The 23,166-nt window shown below is 55.3% G+C and overlaps 3 protein-coding genes across 7 annotated transcripts in view; all 3 read left to right on the forward strand.

The window, feature by feature from the left end:
* Window positions 1-6,226, forward strand: part of LRRC74B (leucine rich repeat containing 74B) — a 15,721-nt gene extending 9,495 nt beyond the window's left edge. For 4 of the 5 annotated variants that reach the window (XM_027847515.1, XM_027847516.1, XM_027847517.1 and 1 more), the window contains 6 exons: window positions 460-666; window positions 1,858-1,967; window positions 2,795-2,910; window positions 3,853-3,931; window positions 5,016-5,111; window positions 6,105-6,226. In XM_027847515.1, the coding sequence (XP_027703316.1) occupies window positions 460-666; window positions 1,858-1,967; window positions 2,795-2,910; window positions 3,853-3,931; window positions 5,016-5,111; window positions 6,105-6,200 (704 nt within the window). In that variant the 3' untranslated portion in view covers window positions 6,201-6,226. Of the gene's footprint in view, window positions 1-459; window positions 667-1,857; window positions 1,968-2,794; window positions 2,911-3,852; window positions 3,932-4,312; window positions 4,371-5,015; window positions 5,112-6,104 lie in introns of those variants that run through there. The other variant, XM_027847519.1, reaches the window with a different exon arrangement.
* A 5,078-nt stretch (window positions 6,227-11,304) lies between these two features.
* On the forward strand, window positions 11,305-17,794 carry LOC114032239 (tubulin alpha-3 chain). The gene is made up of 5 exons (XM_027847480.1): window positions 11,305-11,350; window positions 12,946-13,168; window positions 14,163-14,311; window positions 15,763-16,443; window positions 17,457-17,794. Exons 1-5 carry the CDS (start codon window positions 11,348-11,350, stop codon window positions 17,751-17,753), a joined length of 1,353 nt encoding a protein of 450 aa, XP_027703281.1. The 5' UTR covers window positions 11,305-11,347; the 3' UTR covers window positions 17,754-17,794.
* A 4,829-nt stretch (window positions 17,795-22,623) lies between these two features.
* THAP7 (THAP domain containing 7) overlaps window positions 22,624-23,166 on the forward strand; it is a 3,387-nt gene continuing 2,844 nt past the window's right edge. Inside the window, exons 1-2 of the mRNA XM_027847470.1 lie at window positions 22,624-22,635; window positions 22,807-22,886. Of these exons, the coding sequence (XP_027703271.1) occupies window positions 22,807-22,886 (80 nt within the window). The 5' untranslated portion in view covers window positions 22,624-22,635. The remainder of the gene's footprint in view (window positions 22,636-22,806; window positions 22,887-23,166) is intronic.

A 23,166-nucleotide genomic window follows, 5' to 3' on the forward strand; every position in this document is an offset into this window, starting at 1 on the left:
TCTTAAATCTTGATCCTCATTTGCCAGGGTTAGCTCTCTTCTTTTCTCCCAGAATTTGTATACCCTGAAGCTGCTTCTGGTCATAGCTACTGCCTCTGCATATTTGTGTCTGGAATGTGCGTCTCTATTTCTCAAACCATCTTTTAAGGATCACCTGGAAGCATGGTCATCTTCATTCAGTTAATGGGGCTGCCCATTTCAAATCCCTCAGAGAAGGAGTTCATACTTTGTAAAGGGATGGCCAGGTGTTAGCACATTGAGCCTTAATCATCTGAGATTATGTGAGGGTAAGGAGAACTAAACCCCTCTTACAGATGAGGAAACTGAGATCCAGAGCAGTTGGGTGATCTTTCGAAGGTAACACACATACACTCAAACATTAAAGCCAGGACTTGAACCCAGGTCTGCCTGGCTCTGTCCACAACCTCTCATGTCCATCGCCTGGGTCTCTCACATCAGATCTTGATCTGTCTGATAACAAACTGAGGGCCAAAGGTGCCAAGGCCCTGTGTGCTGCCCTCAAAGAGAACACCTCTGTGCGGCGGCTTCGGTTGTCTGGGAGTGACCTCGACACCCAAGCTGCCAAGGACATCGCTGATGCTCTGATGGTCAACACGAAGGTGGAGCTGCTGGACTTGAGCCACAACCTCCTGGATGAGGAAGCCGGTAGGAGCCCCAGCCGGAGGGGAGGGGCTCGGTCTAGGCTTGGCACTCTCAGGCGGGTGGGTGAGGGAGTGAGGGAGTGACCCCCAAAGGGTCACAAGGCCACAGAAAGGGGCATTGACCAGGGTTCAAACCCTTACGAGCGCTGGGCTGCCCTTTCCTCCAACTCACCCCATGTGTCAGACTCACACCCCAGGAGGTAACAAGGGATCAGACTCGTTCTTCTTGGCTCCAGAGAGAAGAGGGATGAGGGCAAACCCCAAAGAGGCTAATCTAGGCTACGTGTCTGGAAAACGTCTTAGCAATTAGAGCTCTGCAAAAATGGGAAGGCGGCCTCAGGAGGTAGTGAGCTCCCTGTCACTGGAGGCCTGGGAGCAGAGGCTGGGTATTTGGCATGGGGTTATGGGTGAGACTAAATAGCCAGATGCAGTGATTCCTTGGATTCTTGGGATGGGAGGGCTTCCCAAGGACTCCCCACCCTGCAGCCCTCTGTCCCCTCAGGAAGGGCTGGACAGTGACCCCTGGCCTGAGGCCGCAGGGAGGCTGGGCCTCCTTCAGGCTCCCACTCTGTCTTCTGGTGGTGAGTCTCCACACTGATACTCCAGGGCACAGGCCTGTGGGCCAACGTGCCCCTCATCCGAGCATCAGCAGGCAAGTGGCAGAGCCTGTACCTGACCTCTCAGAGCCTCAGTTTCTTCATCTATAAAATGGGGACAGTCTGCTCATGCTGCCTACTGAGCTTCATGGGGGAGCACTGAGGAAAAAGCTTGGCAGGCCTTAAAGGTGTGGGTGTTTTCACTGTTTGGGGAGTGTTTGCTCAGCCCAAACCAGGGTTCTGGAGAGCAGGGATGAGAGCGTCTGTGTTCTGTGTCACTGACTATCTATGAGAGGGGAAGGAAAAGGAGGTCTTGAGACCAGCCCATTTCACAGATGGAGAAACTTGCTGCAGGCATCACAGGGTGGGCGCTCCTACCAGACCCGTGTCTTCCCACACTTCCCGTGGGGCAGCCCAGGCCGGTCTCCTGCAGGAGGGACTGGAGAGGCCCGATCCCCGGGCTGGGGCGGTCGCTTGGGCTTTCCAGTCCAGCCGACAGCCCCTCTCCCAGGCTTTCCCTGAGCACCCACCCCCGCCTCCCTCTCGGAAGCGAACTGAAGGCCCCACAGGACGACATTGGGACTTTGTTTCTCCATAAGGGGAGACGCTCGGGCCAGCCCTGGCAGAAAATGTCAGCATAAAGGAGCTTAATCTCAGCTGGAACCACCTCCGCGGCCTGGGAGCTGTGACCTTCACCCGCGGCCTTGCGGTATGGGCCCTCCCCTTGCCACCCGCTCTGGGCCGGGCCGGGCACGGCACTTAGGGTGCGGGCCTGGGGACGGACAAATAGGGTGCTGGCATGGGGGTGCGGATCCGCCAAGGTGACAGGGACGATGTCAGTGACTCATGGCACCAACAGCTGGACCCGTCCAGGCCCCGGACAGCAGAAAGGGCAGAGGGCTCCCAGAGCGCATTTAGGAAACTCTCCCCAGCAGCAGAGCCATCCAAACCTCCACAGGCCGGCTTTGGGCAGGGGCCGGGGGCAGGCTCCCCCTCACCAGGGGAATCCACGCAGAGCCTGGACGGTCATTTGTGGCCTGGGTTCGACTGGCATTATTGGACCAGCAGCGTCTGAGATCTGTGGACACAGCAGTCACTGCCCCCCACCCCAACTGGGGCAGCCCTCCGAAGTGGGAGCCCTGCCTTCCCATCTGGCCCCAGGAGCTCCCCCAGCAGCCAGAGAGGAGAGGCAAAGCCTCCTGTGCTTTCACCCCCAGCTGCCCTCCTTCCCTTTCCAGGGCTGAGTGAAAGATGAAGCCTTAATGAACTTGCCGCATCCCCATCTTCCTCCCTCTCCTCCCTCCTCTTCCTTCCCCTTCCCCTCCCCCTCCTCCTTCTCCCCCTCCTCCTTCTCCCCCTTCTCGTCCCCCTCCTCCCTCCTTCTCCTCCTTCTCCCCTTCCCCATGCTGCTCCTTCCCTTTCCCCTCCTCCCTCCTTCTCCCCCTTCTCCTCCCCCTCCCCTCCCCCTCCTCCCTCTTCTCCTCCTCCTCCTCCTCAGCATCAACACCGTCCCATCTGTCCTGTCTAATTCCACAGGCCAATATCTACATCAAAGTGCTGGACCTCTCCTACAATGGCTTCGGCGACCAAGGAGCGGCCGCCATAGGGGAGGCCCTGAAAGTCAACAGCGTGCTAGAGGAGCTCAACATCAGGTGAGGACCCAGCCCCACCCCTCCCGGCCCTCCCCTCCTCCCTCCTCCCGGGCAGGGGCTGACTTTTGCCTGGTATCCCCTGGACACAGCATGCGAATCACTGAGCCCACAAGACGTAGAGTAGATGGAAGAAGATAGAAGATGAGGCAACTCAGTGATACCACAGTGCATAGAGCACCAAACCTGGAATTAGGAAGATCCGAGTTCAAATCCAGCCTCAGACACTTACTAGCCATGTGACCATGGGCAAGTCACTTCACTTCTGTTTGCCTCACTTTCCTCAACTGTAAAATGGGGCTGTTGTAACTCCCTCCCAGGGATGTTGTAGGCTCAAATGAGATTAAGTGCAAACTTTAAAGTCCTTTGTAAATTCGGACTGTTATTAAGATAATCTCAGGGGTGAAGGCACAAGCCATGGGGGTAAGGAGAAGGCTTCAGCCAACGTTTATAAAGCACCTACTATGGGCCTGGCAGTGGGCAGGCTTGGTGTTAGGGATGTGAAGATAGAATGCCTTGACATTTATGTAGCGCTTATAATTATATAGACTACACAGCATTGTCCCTGCCCTCAGAGAACTTACAGTCTTCTGCCTTTATGCATACTTCTAGTAGGTAGGAGCAGCTTCCTGCTCTTCCTATTGGGATGAAAGGGGATATGAAATTCTGCGAATCTGATGTCCGTTGCGGCGAGGGGCCTCCCATCCCTGCCTCTGCCCCCTGTGTGATGGTGAACAATCTCCCTCTGCCCCTCTGGGCCTCAGTTTCCCCATCTGTAAAAGGGGGGAGTGAAACTCTGAGATGTGTGTGTTCCCTGGCCCCTTCACCCCCTGCCCACCAGCCTCTTACCCACATTCTGTGTCTCTGTGACCCCGCTAAGAGGACAGAGACAGACCACCGAGGAGCTGTTTTAAGCCTTCAGCAATGACTGTCTTCTCTCTTAAGTAACAACCGCATCTCACTTCCTGGAGCCCTCCGATTCTCCAGTGGACTGAGGGAAAACTGTACTCTGAGGATACTCCTGGTGAGTGGTGCACCTGAGTATGGAGGGATGTCCCATGAAGAAAGGGCTAGTCTGGGGAGAAGAGCAGACAATCAGGAGGTGGAGAGAAGGGAACACAGTGCCCTGAGTTCAAATCCTGCCTGACACAAGCTCCATGACCCTGAGCAAGTCACTTGACCGCCCTCTGCCTCAGTTTCCTTATCTGTAAAATGAGGGTTGTAATAGCATCTTCCTCAGTGTTTTTAGAGGATCAGATGAAATGTGCAAAGTGCTTTTAAACCTCAAAGCACTATATAAATGCAAATAAAGAATAAAAAACAGTAGCTAACATTTATATAGTGCTTACTAGGTGCCAGGCGATGTGCTAAACGTTTTACAATTATTATCTCATTTGATTCTCAGCAACCCTGTGGGAAGGAGGGGCAGTTATTATCTCCATTTTACAGATGAGGAGACTGAGGTAAATAGAGGTCAGAGTGACTTGTCCAGTTATACAGTGTCTAGGGCTGGATTTGAACTCAGGTCCTCCTGCACCACCTAGACTCTAGGTCCTAGAGACTATCTCTAATTATTAGAAAGGTGGTGGGAGAGGGATCCGCCTCCTTTTTTCTTTGCCCCAGAGAGCAAAGCTAGGAGAAGTGGCGGTGGGGGATTAATCCCAACTTTTTAACCTTTAAAACCATCCAATCTTGTAATGGACTGCCAGGAGAGGTAGTAAGCGCCCCATTCTCTTGAGGTCCTCTAGAAGGGGGTCACTTGTCGGGGGTGTTCTGGAGGGGATTCATGCCCTGTGTGACCCTCGAGGTCCCTCCCGCTCTGACAGCTCGGGATCGGGAGGGCTGTGGGCGGTGGAGAGGCAGGATCTGGGTTCCAATTCGGCAGTGTGCTACCTGCGCCCCTTCTCTGGCTTAAGCCTCCTAGCAGGCGGATTAGCTCCCGCTGACCAAGAGGGACTGAGGCTCACACAGGTTAAGTGGCTTACCTGCGGTCCCACCGCGGCTGAGCGTCCAAGGTGGAATGTGAACCCCTTATCTTCCCGTCTCCGAGTGAAGCGCTCGGCGGCTGCGCCGACTCCTGGCTGATTGCACCCCTTCTCTCTGTGCAGATGGGCAGGAACCCCATGCGGAGCGAGGGCTGCCTCGGCCTCCTCAGGGCGGTGCAGATGAACCCAGACTCGGGGCTGGAGGTGTTGGACTTCTCGGTACGTAACAGGAGGTGGGCACGGGACTGTGAATCATTCCGCTAATTCAATCAAAAGGCTTCATTAAAAGCGCCTACTATGTGCGGGGCCCTCCACCGGGAACCGCGGCCCTGGAGCCAGCTGTGGTCACCGCCGAGGGCAGGGTACTGGGCACCCAGCGGTCTGGGACCCCCGGGGGGGGCGGCCAGGGTGGCTTCGGAAGGAAGAGAATGGGCGTGGTCGGGCCGTGGTGGTCCCAGAGCATCCCTTCGAGTAATGGCACAGAGGAGGGTGAGCCCCTCATCTGAGAGTCATTCATTCATTCATTCATTCAATATTCATTAAGCGCCTACTATGTGCCAGGCACTGTGCTAAGCGCTGGGGATACAAAAAGAATTAAAAGACAGTTCTTGACCTCAAGGAGCTTATGATCTAATGGGGGAGAGGACAGCACACAAGCCATAGACAGAACAGACTTTTAGGCGTATTTCAGTTGTCTCTCTGCGACCCCATTCGAGGTTTTCCTCATAAAGGTACTGGACGGCTTTGCCATTTCCTTCTCCAGCCCATTTTGCAGATAAGGAAACCGAGGCAGACAGAGTGAAGTGGCTTGCCCAGGGTCACAGGCTAGGAAGTGTCTGAGGCCAGATTTGAACTCAGGGAGATGAGTTTTCCTGACTCCAGGGCCGGGGCTCTGTGCACTGTGTAGACAGCACAAGCCACAGACAGGAAAAATAGGAAACAACAGAGAAAAGACCCCAGAATTAAGCAGGGGGGAAGGCTTCCTGTCCAAGAACAAGCCGTGACTTAGGAACTGGTCTTGGAAAGCTGCCCTGGCCAAAAGTCGACCCCGCAGAGGCCCAGCCCGCATCGAGCCCTCCTGAGCAGAGCCCAGCTGGGCCTCGGAGGGGGGACGTGGGGCTGGTAGGGGGCCCAGCCTGGCGACCCTCCAGCTTGGAGCTCAGCTGGCACCCTCCAGCCACGCACTCACCACCGAGCTGTCCTCCCTTCCAGCACATCCACCTCACCAAAGACTTTGATGACCTGGCTTGTTCCATGAAAGAGGGCTTCCCGAGGCTCCGTATCCGGCATGGCAGTCCCGCAGTCTAGACTGAGCGCCTGGGATCATGGTTGCCTCCATCATCTGCCATGCAGGATACGATTCTGCCTTCCGAGAGGGCCCAGCAGCAGCGCCCCGGCAGCCTCGCATCCGTGTCCCAGAATCATGGAATCCCAGAGTGGATGGGAGCTCCCTCTGCATAGGGTCCCCTCTGCAAGGACTCTGGACAGTACCCTTGCAGCCTGCCCCTGGAACCTCTCCAATCCCTGGGGACTCACTGCCTGCCCAGGCAGTCCATTCTGGCTCGGGGCGGCTCTCCTGGCTGGGAAATCGTGCTCTCTGGCCAACCACAACTGACCCCCGTAGCTCCCACCCCTGCTCCCAGTTGTTAGCTGTGACTCCCTGGACTCCTCGTTCCCGCAGCCCCTGCCCTCCAGAGGCAGACGACTCCCTGCGTTTGGTACCTTTCTCACTAAGCCTTAACAGTTGGTTATTTCCAGTAACCTCAGCGTCTGCTGTGTTGACTGCCGTAGTTCTCAGGAGGTGACGCTTCTTCCTCCTCCCTGAACACACCGTCTTCCATCCCGCGGTACTTTTCCCACTCCTCAGACCCCCTCATCCTGGCTTCCACCCTCGCCAGCCTAGAAACAAGGTGTGCAGTTAGGACGTCTAGGCCAGAGTCCAGAGGCCAGGCGCTCCTGAGAGATCCACCCCCTGCAGCCCCGTCACCAGTCTGGGCGGTGAACAAGACTTTGGGGCAGTGACTTTCCAGAGGGCCTGAGCCCCAGTCATGCCACCCAAAGACCAGCGGCTCCCACTTTCAGAGCCCAGGCAGGGAAGTGCGGTTCAGCCAGACAGGGATGGTCAGGGCTTCTGGCTGGTGGTCAGAAGCCCAGAAAGGACCAGGGCATGGCGGCCAGGCAGGAACCTGCCGGGAGCTCTCCCAACCTGCAGGCTGCCATGGGATACGAGGCTGGGTGGAGGTGGAAAGGGGGCTGTGTTGGTGGGCTCCTCCCCTCCCCCACAGCCGCTCATCTGCCCACCATCCCCCGTCCCTATTTCCCAGCGCTACTGCCAGCGCCCCCTGACCCCTCCCCCCAGATCCCACGCCCCTCCAGGCAGGCTGAAGCCGTCCCTGTCCTCTGAGCCCCGCCCTCCCCCATGCCTGGACTGAACTCACTCCCTTTCGTCACCAGCTCCAAGGGCCACCCTGATATCTCCTCACCTAGAATACCTTTATCATGAAATACCTCAAATCATACCGTTCACAGACTATGAGCTCTGCTAGGGCCAGAGCCATGACTTAGCCAAACCCAGCACCTACACTGTTCTGCATGCAGTAGGCACTTAATGTTTGCTGGATGATGGTTGGGCCCTTCCAAGTAACTCAGCCGCCAGCAAGAAGCAGCCTGTTCAATGGAGAGAACGTAGGCTGAAGTCGAGATGACCCGGGTTTGAATCCTGGCACTGTGTAACCTGAAACAACTCACTCTCCTCCTATCTCTAGGCCTCAGTTTTCCTCACCTGTAAAATGGGACTGGCCAAGATCATCAGGCAGGGTTCTTTTGCTTAGAAATCCTAACTACCTGGCCTGGAAGCTCCTCTGCAGAGTCATCTTTCCCTCCCTCTGACTGCCCAAGCCTTTTTTTTTTTTGGCAAGGCAGTCAGGGTTAAATGACTTGTCCAGGGTCACACCACTAGTAAGTGTCAAGTGTCTAAGGCTGGATTTGAGCTCTGATCCTCCTGATTCCAGGGCCGGTGCTCCATCCACTCCGCCACTTAGCTGCCCCCCAAGCCCATTTTCAAGGCCTGCTGACATCGCTCCTGCCTTAAGTGCCCTGAATAGCCCCCAAGCTACGGGTGGGTTCACAGACCCTCAGAGAGGAATGAGAGCTCTCAAGGGCCTAGTCTGACCTATCCAATGACCTGGTGGTGCTTGTCCAGCCTCTACTGAAACACCTCTAGAGATGGGGAGCTCACTACCTGTCAAAGCAGCCCATTCCACTTTGGATCAGCTCCAAGCATTTGGAAGTTTTTCCTTCCACGTAAACTAAAGCTGCCCCTCTAATTTCCCCTGTTGACCCCAGTCCCATCTTTTGGGTGGGAATAAGACAAGTTTCCCAAGAATGAAGGTTTTTCACTCTTTTCTAAGATTTGTGTTTATTTTTACTCTTCAGCATTCACTTCCATAAGATTTTGAGTACCAATTTTTCTCCCCCTCCCTTCCCACCTCCCTCCCCAAGACGGCACAAAATCTGATATAGGCTCTCCTTATACATTCATATTAAACATTTTCACATTAGTGATGTTGTAAAGAAGAATTAGAATTAATAGGAGGAACCACCAGAAAGAGGAAACAAAACAAAACAAAACAGAAGAGAAAAAAATAGCAAATAGTATGCTTCGATCTGCATCCAAATTCCATAGTTCTTTCTCTGGATGTGGACGGCATTTTCCATCACGAAGCCTTTGGAGATATCTTGGATCCTTGTATTGCCGGGAAGGGTTAAGTCTATCAATATTAGTCATCACACAACGTGGCTGTTACTGTGTACGATGTTCTCCTGGTTCTGCTCACTTCACTCAGCATCAGACCATACAGGTCTTTCCAGGTTTTTCTGAATTCTGCCTGTTCATCATTTCCCACAGCACAATAGTATTCCATTACATTCACATACCACAACTTGCTCAGCCATTCCCCAATTGATGGGCATCCCCTCAATTTCCAATTCTTTGCCACCACAAAAAGAGCTGCTATAAATATTTTTGTACATGTGGGTCCTTTTCCCATTTGTATGATCTCTTTGGGGTACAGACCTAGAAATGCTATTGCTGGGTCAAAGGGTATGCACATTTTTGTAGCCCTTTGGGCATAGTTCCAAATTGCTCTCCAAAATGGTTGGATCAGTTCACAACTCCACCAACAATGCATTAGTGTTCGAATTTTCCCACATCTTCAACATTTATCATTGTTCTGTTTTGTCATGTTGGCCAATCTGATAGGTGTGATGTGGTACCTCAGAGTTGTTTTGATTTGCATTTCTCTAATCTATAGTGATTTAGAGCATTTTTTCATAAAGCTGTCTATAGCTTTAATGTCTTCCTCTGAAAACTGTCTGTTCATATCCTTTGACCATTTCTCAATTGGGGAATGACTTAAGGTTTTTCACTCTTGAAGAGACCAGGGGACTCAGCAATATGGGCACCTCTCTGGGCCTCAGTTTCCCAGTATACAAAATGTCTCATTAATGAAAAGGCCACAGAAAAATAACAGCTGCACACACCAGCGACTCTGGCTGAGGCCTGTGCTGAATAAAATCATGAGGTCAAGCCAACAAGCATTAATTAAACACCTACTGTGTGGAGGCCCTATGCTAAGCCCTGGGGATACAAAGGGTATTTCCTTCTGATGCTTGGCCCTCGGCCCCATGCCCACCCAGGGCCTTTCAGGACTTTCTGCTGTATTTTTTTTTTTTCTGATGACAAACCACTTTGTACCTCAGCCTCCTCCTCGAAGAGGCTTAGAGAGGCAAGGGATGAGGATGGAGGGATTTAGTCTCAGGACTTGGGTTCCAATTCTGGCCCTCCTTCTCAGCATGCATGTGACTTTGGGCAAGCCTGGACAGTTGCCCCACTTGTAGAACGAGCGTGTCAGACTTGAGGCCTCTGAAGGTCCTTGGCACTCTGGCTCTTTATTTATTATTTATCTATGTCCAGGCCTGTTTCCTCTTGTGTAAAAAGAAAAGACTGCACCAATAAGAGCAATATTTCTGTAGCACTTTAAGGTTTGCAAAGTGACTCTGGGAGGTCATCTGTGATGCCCTTTTTACAGATGAGGAAACTGAGGCAAAGAGAGGTTAAGTAACTTGCTGAGAGTCACAGAGCTAGCAAGTGTCTGAGGCAGGATTTGAACCCAGGCCTTACTGAGGCTCAGTCCAGAGCCCCATCCACGGTGCCACTCGCTCACTAGCTGGCTTTTGAGGACCGGGCGCCCCAGCTCCCCTGACCTTCAAAGAGGAACCTCGAACCAGGCGCCCGGCCCAGGGAGCCTCCTCGGGCCTCAGTTTACCCATCTTGGGCTGTCTGCGGGTCACGGCCCCTCTGGCAGTCTGGGGAGCCCCTGGACCCCATCTCAGGAGGCTGATTCTACACAGCCCCCAGCCCTCACGAGGGAAGCCAGTGATGCTCAGATTAAAGTTCAAAACCCAAGGGGAAAACCCTGGACCAGTTTTCTCAGGTCCCTTAATAGTCTGAGGCTCGGGAGATGAGTGACAGGTTCAGGCTGACACCTCCCCCGCCCCTCCCCGGCCAGGTGGGTTTCGAACTCAGGTCTTCTGCCTGTTGTGACAGCCCCTCACACCCCCATAGAGCCAGCCAGAGATCCCTGCTGCCCCGCCCTCCCTGGACCGGCCAGCGTCCACCCAAGGCAGGGCCTCCTTTGCACTCGGGGGTCAATAATAATCAATCGATCTGATCAATATTGACTAAGCACCTGCCCTGCCCCCCCCCAGGACCTAACACCTGGAGACGAGAGGGCAGGGCCCTGAGCAAGGTCACGTGCCCGGCTAACGGAATCATGGGCTAGCAGAGCTGGAAGGGACCTCATTTTACAGGGGAGTAAACTGAGGCCCAGAGGGAGGAAGGACCAGTTTATGCGGTGGGGTCCTGTCTTCTCCAGGAGGTCCCACCCAGGACTGGCAGCTCGACCCCTCAGGCCCAGCGAGAAGCAAAGTTGACCATCATCCGGGAAGCCTGTACCCACTTTATAGAGAAGGAAAGTCAAGGCCCGAGGGGGAGGGGGAGGGGCCGGGCCCCCTGCTTTCTGCCCGGTGGTTGCTCATTTGCGCAGGCGCAGAGGTCACTCGCGCCATTGCGCCGGCAACGCCCAACCACAGCTTCCGCCCAGCCCTTTCCAACCTCTGGCAGGGGCGCGAGGGGCGCGAGGGGCGCGGGCGCAGGCGCAGTAGCGTCGGCCCTCGCGCCTCGCGTCCCGCGCCTTGAGCCTCGTGGCGCCCTCCCTGCGCGCGCGCGCACCTCGGCCGGCTCAGCCAATGGGCGGCGGCGCTCGGGTGGCTCGGCCAATCAGAGGGCGGCGCGCCGCGGGCGGCGCGCGCAGCCGTCGGGCGCGCCTTCAGTCGGCCGTTGGTCGTTGAGGGCGGCGGTGTCGGTGTCGGTGTGTCGGTGTGGGCGTCTCATCATGGTAGGGGCGGCCGCCCCCGCGGACCAGGGCCCCGACCCGCCTCCCTCCTCCTGTCCGCCCTGCTCGGGGCCTGTGCCCCGACCCCCGCCCCGGCCCGGCTCGGAGGGAGCCGCGGGGGGGGGGGGCAGGGGGGGGGGGGCCTCGTGCGGGGGGCCCCCCCCCCCCCCCCCAGACCCAGTTTGCCAATCCGGGGCTTGGGCTCGATGGTCTCTGAGGCCCCACGCCCACGGAGGGACGCCTCCGCGCCGGCCCCCGCCCTTCCATGAGGGGCGCGAGAGGCCTGGGCCACCTCTGGTGACCCCACGCGCCTGCCCAGCCTCAGTTTCCTCATCTGTAAAAGGAGGGGTTTGGGTTTGACTTCTAAGGTGCCTTTGAGCCGGGCCTCGCGCAGAAGCTGGTACACAGCAGGCGCTTAATACGTGCTCATTGGCTGGCGCTGCCCCCTAAGGGCTTGGGGGAGGGAAGAAGGAGGGTGTGATGGGCTTGAGCCGGGCCCTGGGAGCTCCGTCCACGCCCTCCGCCACGTGACTTAGACCTGGAAAGGCGCCTTGTGCAGCCCCTCATTTTACGGCTGGGGAAACTGAGGCGGGGGAGCAGGTGAAGGGGCCTGCCATGTGACAGGGAGGGGGAGGGGCTAGGCAGCTGGGGGCCTCGCCCCTGGGGGGGTCAGTGATGTTGGTGGCCGGGGTACTCACCAGGGAGGGAAGGAAGCTCCGGACCGAGCAGCTGAGGGTCTTGAGAAGTTAAATGACCTGTCCAGGGTCACAGAGCCCACACAGTTAGGGTCCTGACTGTCTGCACCGTGGCCCGGGACCTCCCAGTGGCCTCATTTCACAGACCTGCGGGTGGGAAGCATTTCTGAAGAGCTGGCTGTGTGCCAGGGGCTAGGACTGTAGACAAGAATAAAAGCCCCTTGACCTCACCAGGATCCGTTTTAGAGAGGAGATGCATTCATGCCAACCTAAACTCAGAAATGCCCGGGATTTGGTTAGGGGTTAATTAATCCCTTCCCCCTCGGATATTTGGCTGGGAGCTGAACCTCTCCGAAGTCCGTATTAGTTAGACATTCTCTGCAGTTTCAAATCGCCCCTTCTCTCTCCTCCTGTGGTGCTTACAGGCTTCCTTCTGACTTTAGCCTGCCACCTGGAGGCTGCTCCCTCCTGAAAACCTGGGACGGTCTTAAGACCTGGTAGGTAGGTTATTAAAACAAGCCAGGAAGGTAACAGGAGTAGACACTTTGCCCCAGACCAGATGAATGCCAGCCACGGTCAGGCTTCCCCACCCCCTGGTGCCGAGTCTTCCAGGGAATCGCTCCGAAACGGACACAATTAGAGTTCTTTCTGGCATGGTTCTGGGGAGGCCGGCTCCTGGCTGGTCTGCTGGGCTGACAACCTTGGGCAAACCACCTTATCCTTTTTTTAAGGGTGTTTCGTAATCGGTAAAATGAGGGCAACGGTGTTTTCCTGGCCTCCCTATTGTGAGATGAGGGGTGGAAATACAGAAAACAGTGAGACACCGAACATTGTGGTGTTCTGTATTTCGTGAGCTCACCTGTGTCCCGGAAGCGTGATGGACGGTTGCTTTCCTTTCCATAGCGTGAGTGTATCTCCATCCATGTCGGACAGGCGGGGGTTCAGATTGGCAATGCCTGCTGGGAACTGTATTGTCTCGAGCACGGAATTCAGCCTGATGGTCAGATGCCAAGTGATAAAACCATCGGTGGCGGGGATGACTCCTTCAACACGTTCTTCAGTGAGACGGGGGCCGGCAAGCACGTGCCCAGAGCTGTGTTTGTGGACCTGGAGCCGACTGTAGTGGGTACGTACTCTGCCCAGAGTGGTGGGAAAACCCACAGAGAGCTGGGCAAATGGAGTCAGAAGCAGGGCAGGCCCTTGGTGATGAGGAAGGGCCACGTCAGATTGAGGGAAGGAGCTGGTTCTGTCCTTCCCATAGCTCACGTAGATAGGCCTGGGTTGCAGAGGTGAAGGCGCCCCTACTCCGGGCTTTTCTCTTTGTCATATGAAAACACGCTTCCTTCTGAAAGCCAGCTCTGTGTCTGCAGCGCTCCAGGAGGGGTCCTTGGAATTGAGCACAGGGCTGAAGTTGGCAGAGAGAGGATCAAATCAGCACAGGAACACCTCATTGTGAATAACATGGTGGGGGCTTCACAGCGTGAAATGTGCGGACCACATCTCTGCCTCTTACATCAGTGTGGTTACCACGCTGCCCCCCAGCAGAGATCCCAGCATGCCCGGCTGCTGACAAGGACCCCAGGCCCCTTAGTGTCCTGGCTGCTTTGTCCCCAGAAGTCCTTGGCTTCCAGCATGTTTCTAAACTCCTCAAGTGTTGGGGAATGCGCTCATTTACAGGGTGTGCTTTGTTTCACTTTTGGAAAAAGCGAGGAATGTTAAGATGCTTCCTTAAGCGGAGCCTAAACCTGCCTCCCAGTAGCTAATACCCATCGCTCCTAGTTCTTCCCTCCCAAGTCCAAGAGACTAAATCTAATCCTCCTCTCACACATGACAACCTTTCCAATATTTGAAGGCAGGTAATTGAGGGCTGGCTGTAATTACATTGTGGTGTATGTTGACTCTGCTAATTTAAAAAATTCCGTTTAATCCTTCAGAATTGTAAGCGGATTTGTAGTGCTTAGAGACCCTGTTGCATTTAAGTCTTTTATCATCTGGCTTTGGGAAGTAGTTCCTTCTTTACGGGACTTGTGATGGTCCCTGAATTTGCCCATTTCAGCTTCCAAGCCCAATTACCATAATACACTAAACAAATAACCAGCCCCCAACTGGCTCTTGTCTAGATGAAGTCCGTACCGGCACGTACAGGCAGCTTTTCCATCCTGAGCAGCTGATAACTGGAAAGGAGGATGCGGCCAACAATTATGCCCGAGGCCATTATACCATTGGCAAGGAGATCGTTGATCTGGTCCTGGATCGGATTCGCAAACTGGTAGGAGCTGGGTGAACGGGACCCTGGTTGTGGCCACAGACAAGTGGGAAGCTGATTGTTTCCAGGTTGAGAGGGGGCTTCACAAAACTCTGGCCAGGACTTAAGGTTAAAGCAGGACAAAGCCTTTCTCTGCATCAGCCTCTGACCCACCAGTGGGACAGTCCTGCATGCAGGCAGCTTATATTTGACCGGATTTGGAGATCCTTGGTTCGTTATTCTTTGGGTTTTTTGACAAGAGTGACCCATTTAGCCAGTAGAAATGCAGACTGGGGGCAGCTAGGTGGTGCAATGGGTAGAACACCAGCCCTGGAGTCAGATGGATCTGAGTTCAAAACTGGCCTCAGACACATGACACTCACTAGCTGTGTGACCGTGGGCAAGTCACATAGCCCCATTGCCTAACCAAAAAAGAAAAGAAAAAAAATGCAGACTGGCCGACCATCCTGTGTGGGCACCATGGGAAATGAGGCAGAAACCAAAAAGAAAGAGCTTTAGGACCCACCGTGAACATCAGCTGTTCAGTTGAATCCATACCTTTTTTGGGGGGAGGGGCAATTGGGGTTCAGTGACTTGCCCAGGGTCACACAGCTAATAAGTGCCTGAAGCCAGATTTGAACTCAGGCCCTCTTGACTCAAGGTCTGGTGCTGTGTCCAATGCAGTGCCACCTGGCTGCGCCTGAATCCATGCCTATTTGCATGAGATGTTGTTAGGCTCTGGGAACACAAGGAGAAAACCAGAAGGCCCCAGCCCTCAAAGAGATCCTTTGCCAGACAGCAGGACCAAATCTGAGAAAGGGGGTGGGATGAGGGAGGCTTCCCAGAGGAAGTCACTCCTGAGCTGGGCCTTGAAAGAACACAGAGACTTGATGGGGCGGGGGTTCCCGGGGATGCAGGGAGCTAGTACAGAGACACAGAGAAGCTGATCCCGCAGCCCAAGGACGGTGGGCACAGGCAGGAGGCTGAGGAGGAGCTAAAACACATCCCTCTGGGGTGAAGAAAGAGCGGCAGAGTCAGTGTAATGCTGCACCCCCAGGCAGCAGAGCAGAGCAGCGTGTAATCAGTGAATGTGAGGTAGCACAGACAAATTCTGCACAGCCATCCTGTGAGGCCCCAGGCCCTACAGAGGAGAGAATTTGGGAGCAAGGCCACCAAGGCGGCTTGCCCAGGTGGTCCCCTGATGGGTTGGGGGTGGGGCCCGGGGGGCGGCACATGGAGCACCTTCCCTGCCCTGGCACGACGCAGAGCTAAAGACCAGTGTCAGACTTGGAGCACTATCGAAACAGGCTGTTCTCTGGTATCACAGAGGCTTATTAAGTACCACGCGTGGTAGTCTCCGAGTACCGGGGTTGGAGCAAAGGTCAGCAGTTAGCCACTGCGTGGGAGGTCTGGGAGCCTGCTGGCGGCCTCTGGGTCCACGGGACTGACGAGGTTTCTCCCCCTTCCTCCCTCAGGCGGATCTGTGCACCGGGCTGCAGGGCTTCCTCATCTTCCATAGCTTTGGAGGAGGCACCGGCTCTGGCTTTGCCTCTCTGCTTATGGAAAGGCTCTCTGTTGATTATGGCAAGAAGTCCAAGCTCGAATTTGCCATTTACCCAGCACCGCAGGTGTCCACGGCGGTCGTGGAGCCCTACAACTCCATCCTCACCACTCACACGACCCTGGAACACTCCGACTGTGCCTTCATGGTCGACAATGAAGCCATATATGACATATGTCGGCGTAACCTCGATATCGAGCGGCCTACGTACACCAACCTGAATCGTCTGATCGGGCAGATCGTCTCCTCCATCACGGCTTCCTTGCGCTTCGATGGGGCGCTGAACGTCGACCTGACGGAATTCCAGACCAACCTGGTGCCCTATCCACGCATCCACTTTCCCCTGGCCACCTACGCTCCCGTCATATCGGCCGAGAAGGCGTATCACGAGCAGCTGTCTGTGGCGGAGATCACCAACGCCTGCTTCGAGCCCGCCAACCAGATGGTCAAGTGTGACCCGCGCCACGGCAAGTACATGGCCTGCTGTATGTTGTACCGAGGGGACGTGGTCCCCAAAGACGTGAACGCCGCGATCGCCACCATCAAGACGAAGCGTACGATCCAGTTTGTGGATTGGTGCCCCACAGGATTCAAGGTGATCTGGGTTCCCTGGGGTCATGTTTCAGTGGCAGGAAGCCGTAGGTTTAGGAAAGTGCTACACGAAATCCTATAAGGATGCTTCTTCAGCCCCGCACACGTTGGTCAGGAAGTCGATTTGCTCTTTGGGACCCCAAGTGTGATGCTGCAGACTCAGGAGGCTCTTCCTGGCTGGCTTTTGTCACCCTGGAGATATTTGGAATGCCCTTGGGCAAGGCACAGTGCCGGGTCCCCAAAGATAAGAGGTGTCTATAAATATAATGCAAAACTGGAGGGGAGCCCGGGGTGCTGTGAGGGTGGGTGTTGGCAGGGGCCTGAGATCATGTCCTGCTAGATGGAGGTCAGGGAAGACTTCTAGGAAGGATGGGGGGGCTGGGGTGTCCCTTGGCACAGGGGAAGGCACTGAAGGGATGGGAAGCCTCACAGGCACAGTGTCGGGAGACTGAGGGACGTGTTCTCAGGGGGAGTTTGCTTTGGGTGTGCTCCTCCGTGGGATAGGCTTCTACCAGAAGGGGACACTGGAACCCAGACGCTGCCTGTGTTTGTGGTCAGCAAGGTGGGCAGGGCAGAGGACCCGCGGCTGGCCCAGCTTCCATAGCTCCTGGACGTGGTGCCCTCTAGTCTGCCATTCCCACAGCACCCGCCCCTGTGGTCAGTGTGCCTGCACTGCGAGGGCTCTCTGGCTTTCCCGTCATGCTGTTAGGTTCAGAATGAGTTACCCGGCGCGTGGGCCTGTGAAAGCTCCAGGGCAGTTGACGTAAAATTACAGGGTGGAGTTTACGGCACGTTTTCAGTGTCTGGTGTGAGTAGGAAACCTTACCCTAGGAAGGTCAAAGCACCAGCCTGGATTTGTGCCTGAAGCAGTGAACGGAAGGATGTTTCTGGGCTAGTTTTGCAGTGTTGTGACACCATCTGGGGAGAAGGTATGAATGATGGGAGTCAGGAGAACACGTAGTGATGACCAGTGATGGATAGTTTAACACTGACAGTCTCTTTCCCTCTTCCTGACAGGTGGGCATCAACTACCAGCCTCCCACCGTGGTGCCCGGTGGTGACCTGGCCAAGGTGCAGCGGGCCGTGTGCATGCTGAGCAACACCACGGCGATCGCAGAAGCGTGGGCGCGGCTGGACCACAAGTTTGACCTGATGTACGCCAAGCGGGCCTTCGTCCACTGGTACGTGGGGGAGGGCATGGAGGAAGGCGAATTCTCCGAGGCCCGGGAGGATCTGGCGGCCCTGGAGAAAGATTATGAAGAGGTGGGCGTCGACTCGGTGGAGGCAGAGGCCGAGGAAGGGGAGGAGTACTAGGGCGAGGAATGCCGGAGAGCCTCACCTCCCACCCCCTGCGAGCATACCTGGTTACAGAATTTGTTTACAAATAAATATTTCCCTTTGAAAGCAGAGTTTGGCTCTGGTTCCTTGATGCCACATCACCGGGATCCCAAGGCCATAGATACTCATCTTTACAAGAGGAGTTGTCCTGCGGGGTGGCTAGTGAGGGGTTGGGGAAGGCCCTGCTTGGGCTCCTGGGACTGCTGGGCGTGGCGACCGCAGCAGCGACCTGCCCTTGACAAAGCCCTTGTGAAAATAGCGGCTTCACGCTGGTCAGGCTGCTCAAGCTTAGGGAAGTGCTTTTCTGGCCCTGCCTAAGGCCGCTGGAGAGAAGGGGGGAACAGGAAGCCAAGCTAGCTCCTGCATGAGGGCCAAGAACCCCGGAACAACCAGGGCCGATGCCGGCCAGGCCCCCAGTCCCTCCTGGGATCCAGCTGGACACTGAGCAGCCTGGCTCCGTGCAGTCGTGGTCAGAAGCACCAGAGGGCGCTCCCACCTCAAAAGTGAGAGCAAACGGAAGATTTGTGTGCCCCGGGAAAGGGCCTGGCCAGCCAGGTGTGGGGTGTGGGTTCAGGCCTCACTGGGCCACCCACTTCACCTTGCCATTGACCAGGTGGTGGAAAGAGCTCTGGGTTTGGAGTCAGAATATGAGTGCAGATCCTGCCTGTGTAACCTTGGGCATGTCCCATCCTCTAGGCCTCAGTCTCCCCTCCTGTCAGAGAGCCATGTCCCCTGAATTCTGTGACCCTCAAAGGAAAGCTCCCAAGAAGGAATTTTTTTAGTAATTTATTTTTAGTTTTCAGCATTCACTTCCTTAAGATTTTGAGTTTTAGATTTTCTCTGCCTCTCCTCCCCCCTCCCCAAGACGACGTGCAATCTGATACAGGCTCTACATACACATTCAGATTAAACATCTTCACATTAGTCATGCTGTAAAGAGGAATCAGAACCAACGGGAGGAACCACGAGAAAGAGGGAACAAACAAAAGGCGCCAACAGTCTGCTTCGGTCTGCACTCAGACTCCACCGTTCTTTCTCTGGACGCGGACGGTATTTTCCATCGTGACATTTCTGGAGCTGTCTTAGGTCCTTGCATTGCAGAGAAGAGCCAAGTCTGTGAAAGTCAGTCATCGCACAGTGTGGCTGTTACTGTGTACAACGTTCTCCTGGTTCTGCTCACCTCACTCAGCATCAGTCCATACAAGTCTTTCCAGGTTTTTCTGAAGTCTGCCCGCTCGTCATTTCTCTTAGCACAATAGTATTCCATCACATTCATGTACCACAACTTGTTCAGCCATTCCCCTATTGATGGGCATCCCTTCCATTTCCAATTCTTTGCCACCAAGAATGAATTCTTTAAGCAACCCAATGGAGAAAGAAAATCTCAAGGTTTTGGCAGCCATGAGGCCTACTAAGCCTTCAGAGTAATGTTTTTTTTGGTGGGGTTTTTTTCTTTTTTGGGGCACTTGGGGTTAAGTGACTTGCCCAGGGTCACACAGCTAGTAAGTGTCAAGTGTTTGGCCTGAGGCCACATTTGAACTTGGGTCCTCCTGACTTCAGGGCCCGTGCTCTATCCACTGTGCCACCTAGCTGCCCCCAGAATAATGTTTTTAAATGCACAAAACAAAGGATTCCAAAGGAAATCGTTGAAATGCAATTAACATTTTTTTTTAAGTTTGCAGACGCCAAGTTAAGATCCCATGGAAATGTGCAGGGAACTCAACAAGCAATAGACTGTAAGTTCCTTGAAGGCAGGAGCTTTCCAGTTTGGTCTTGTGAGTTCCCAGAGCTTTTGTGAGGGGGGGTTCACTCAGGCTCCACCTGAGGGCCAGTCAGGAGGCCTCTTCTTAGACACTGACTGGAGCTGTCACCAGCATTGTGCGCATGCCGGGAGACACACCCACACGCAGACACACACACACACACACACACACACACACACACAGAGACACACACAGACGCAGACACACACACCCACAGACATGCACACACAGACACACCCACACACAGACGCGCACACACACACACACACACACACACACACACACATACACCCCGTCAGGGGGCCAGTGACTAGCACCTAGTTCCTGATCATTTCAGTCATGTTCAACTCTCTGTGATCGCATTATCGCATTTGAGGCTTTCTTGGCAGAGATACTGGCGGGGTTTGCCATTTCCTTCCAGCTCATTTTACAGATGAGCAAACTGAGGCAGACAGGGTGAGGTGATATGCCCAGAGTCACCCAGCTAGGAAGTGTCTGGGGTTATATCTGAACTCAGGTCCTCCTGATTGCATGTCCAGTGCTCTATCTATCCAGTGCGCCACCCAGCTGCCCTAATGTGAATTATGTTTTACAAAAGGATTTTTACTTCCAATTCAGCCAGGACAAACAAACGATTCCCTGAACGTCTGTGGGACACGCTGTCCTTGGCCCACCTGAGTCCGCTGAGAGGACAACGTTTATCTCCCCTAGTTCCTGTCCAAAGGCATCACCTGTGCCCTCCAGTGGGTGCAGGTCCCCCGAGCACTGGTGCTAGCCTGGCCGCAATGCTCCCCAGCCTTCTGAGTCCTCTCCCTTCACGGGATGCCACGAGGGAAGGAGTCACAGGTGCCCCAAGCGGCGAGGGAGGCAGAGATGGCTGAGGCTGCCAGGCCTCTGTGAATGCCCCGGCAGCCAACTCGGCTGCCTCAACACGTGGTTAGCTGACCAGAACCAACCCAGGGTGTCTCCACATGCTCCACAGTCTCTCCTCGAGGCACTGACCACATTGTCGTGATCCTCCCAGAAACAGCTCCCCAGGTTCTCCACGTGGGGTGGCACCATCTGGAGTGCCGTGGGCACATGCTGGACTCCCAGTAAATGAGCATGTATTGATTGGTTGTGGAAGGTAGAAGCAAGAGCACATGAATGCAAAGGTCTGGCGAGGTGAGGTGATGACCAGAGGCACTCGTGTCTTACCTTCCCTCTTCTGAAAAGATGAAACAAAAATGGCTAATAAGAGATCTGGTGCCCAAGATGAGCAGGGAGATTTGATGAGAGCCCCATTCAGTTAATAGCAAAGAGCCAATGTGGTTAATTGCCTTTAGTAAAATTGTCATGGGGTAGCTGGTGACGCAGATGATAAAGTGCTGGGCCCGGAGTCAGGAAGACCCATTCAAATCTGGCCTCAGACACCTACTAGCTGGGTGACCCTGGACAAGTTACTTCACCCTGTTTGCCTCAGTTTCCTCTTCTGTCAAATGAGCTGGAGAAGGAAATGACAAACCCCTCCAAGCATCTTTACCAAGAAAACCCCAAAGGGGGTCACTAGGCAGACACGACTGAAAAACAACTAAACAATAAATGGGCCCGAGTTGCCCCTTGAAAATAGGGGAAATGTAGTGGGTACGGAGAGCCCAGAGGGAGAGATGTAACAGGCCTGGCCCTGGGACAGTGGGGCCCCAGCCAGCCACGTTACACGTCATTAAAGGGATGGGTATGGAATACGCTGGAAAAGGAAGGGCTAGCGAAGGCGCCTTCATCAAGAGCAGGTCCTGTCATTAAGAGCCAATTAGGGCGTGCCGTCCGCCTGAGGTTTCAGAGGCCTGGCCATGAAGCCTGCTGTTCACCTTCCGGTCGAGATGATGGTCATGGGGGCAGAACGAGGCCTCCATGCGAGGACCGGTGCAGGCACGTTTGTTAAAAGGGCTTTTTGTTTGAATTCTTTCCATTTGATGAGAGGATGATGGGAGAAGAGGCAGCAATGGGGCTGTTAAAAAAAAAATGGAAGAAAAGAGGGCAAGTGTGGCATTTTTTAAAGAAAGCAAAAGAGAAAAAGAGGAAGGCTGGGAACAGCCAGAACCACAGCTGTCGCACAGTGGAACAGGCTGCCTCAGGTGATGATAGCCTCTCCCTCACTGAACATCTTCAAGTCAGGGGGATGTTATCTAATCCAGTCCCATCACATTTTACAGTCAAGGAAACTGAGGCACAGACAGACTTGGTCCCACAGGAATCGCAACATAGCCAGCATCTGAAACCAGCCCCTGTAACTCCAAATCCAGCCGCCTCTGCTGACCCGCAGGGCCTGCAAGCAGCACCAGGTGGATGCAGTGCTGGACCTGGAGTCAGGATGTCCCGAGTTCAAATCCTGCCACACACCCACTCATCAGACCCCTCTGACTACAGAGCAGGGCCTCTGCCCCATTTCCCACCAGCTACCCTGCTTCTGGACCCATCCCCATTTCCAGCTTCGTTTGTGGAGGGCAGAAGCTGTGCCTTTATTTGCATGTATCCCTAGCGCTTAGCACAATATCTGGCATAGGGCAGGAGCTTAATGTGGAATGTTGCCACATTGACCGTGTGACCCTGAGCAGGTCACATCACCTCTCTGCCTCAGTTTCCTCAACTGTGAAATGGGGAAAATTACAGCACCTGCCCTCCAGGGGGAAGAATTTAGTTCTATATGCCTGGTACACAGTAGGTGCTAAATAAATGCCTGCTCCCTCCCCTCCCTCCCTCCTTCGGAGCCTCAGTTTCCCCAAGTCTAAATCGGGTATAAGAATTTCCCCAGGGGAGGGCTTACGCCAGGGCCGACCTGAGCCAAGTACCTATCAGCCCCGGCCCCGCCCCGGCCCCTCTGATTGGCAGAGTCTATTCTCCTCCCCGTCCTATCAACGCACGGCCCTGCCCCCTCCCAGTCCGCGCCATCCATCCTTCGGAGCCTCGCTCTATCCCCGCCGCCGCGAAGTACCCTGGGTAACCCGGTCACCTGCCCCAGCCTCATTGCGCAGGCGCGAGCTCCGCCCCCTCGCACGCCCTATAACGGTGGGCGCGCTCTCGCGAGACCACGTCCGTGGCGTCGCGATGGAGGAGTCGTGAGTGCGGCCGAGAGGGAGAGGGGCCGGGGGCGGACCCGGGCGGGGGGAAGGGGGCGAGGCCGGGCGGAGGGGAGGGGCGGGAAGGGTCGGGGCGGCGCGGCCGGAGCAGGCGGAGGGAGGACCCCGCGCGTCGGCTGAGGCCACGCCCCTCTGCCCTCTCTCCCGCAGATGCCCCGGCACTGCTCGGCCGCGGGCTGCTGCACCCGCGACACGCGCGAGACCCGGACCCGCGGGATCTCCTTCCACCGGTGAGCGCGCCCCCGCCCGACGGGCGTGTGCGTGCTGCGTGCGCCTGCGCGGGGCGGGGCTGACGGCGTCGGCGCATACTGCGCGTGCGCGGGGACAGGCGGCCTCGCTCCTGCAGGGGGCGGTGGTGCGTCCGGGCGGCGTCTACCTGCCTGCCCTCGGGAAGCTTCTGGTCAAGGGGGGGAGACAACAATTAATCAGTAACCATTTATTAGGCGCCTGCTGTGTGCCAGGGCTGGGCTAAGCCCTGGGGATCACAGGAGAGGAAGCCAGCCCTGCCCT

Source organism: Vombatus ursinus, unplaced genomic scaffold (assembly GCF_900497805.2).
Source record: "Vombatus ursinus unplaced genomic scaffold, bare-nosed wombat genome assembly UNPS02015411.1, whole genome shotgun sequence".
Lineage (NCBI taxonomy): Eukaryota > Metazoa > Chordata > Mammalia > Diprotodontia > Vombatidae > Vombatus > Vombatus ursinus.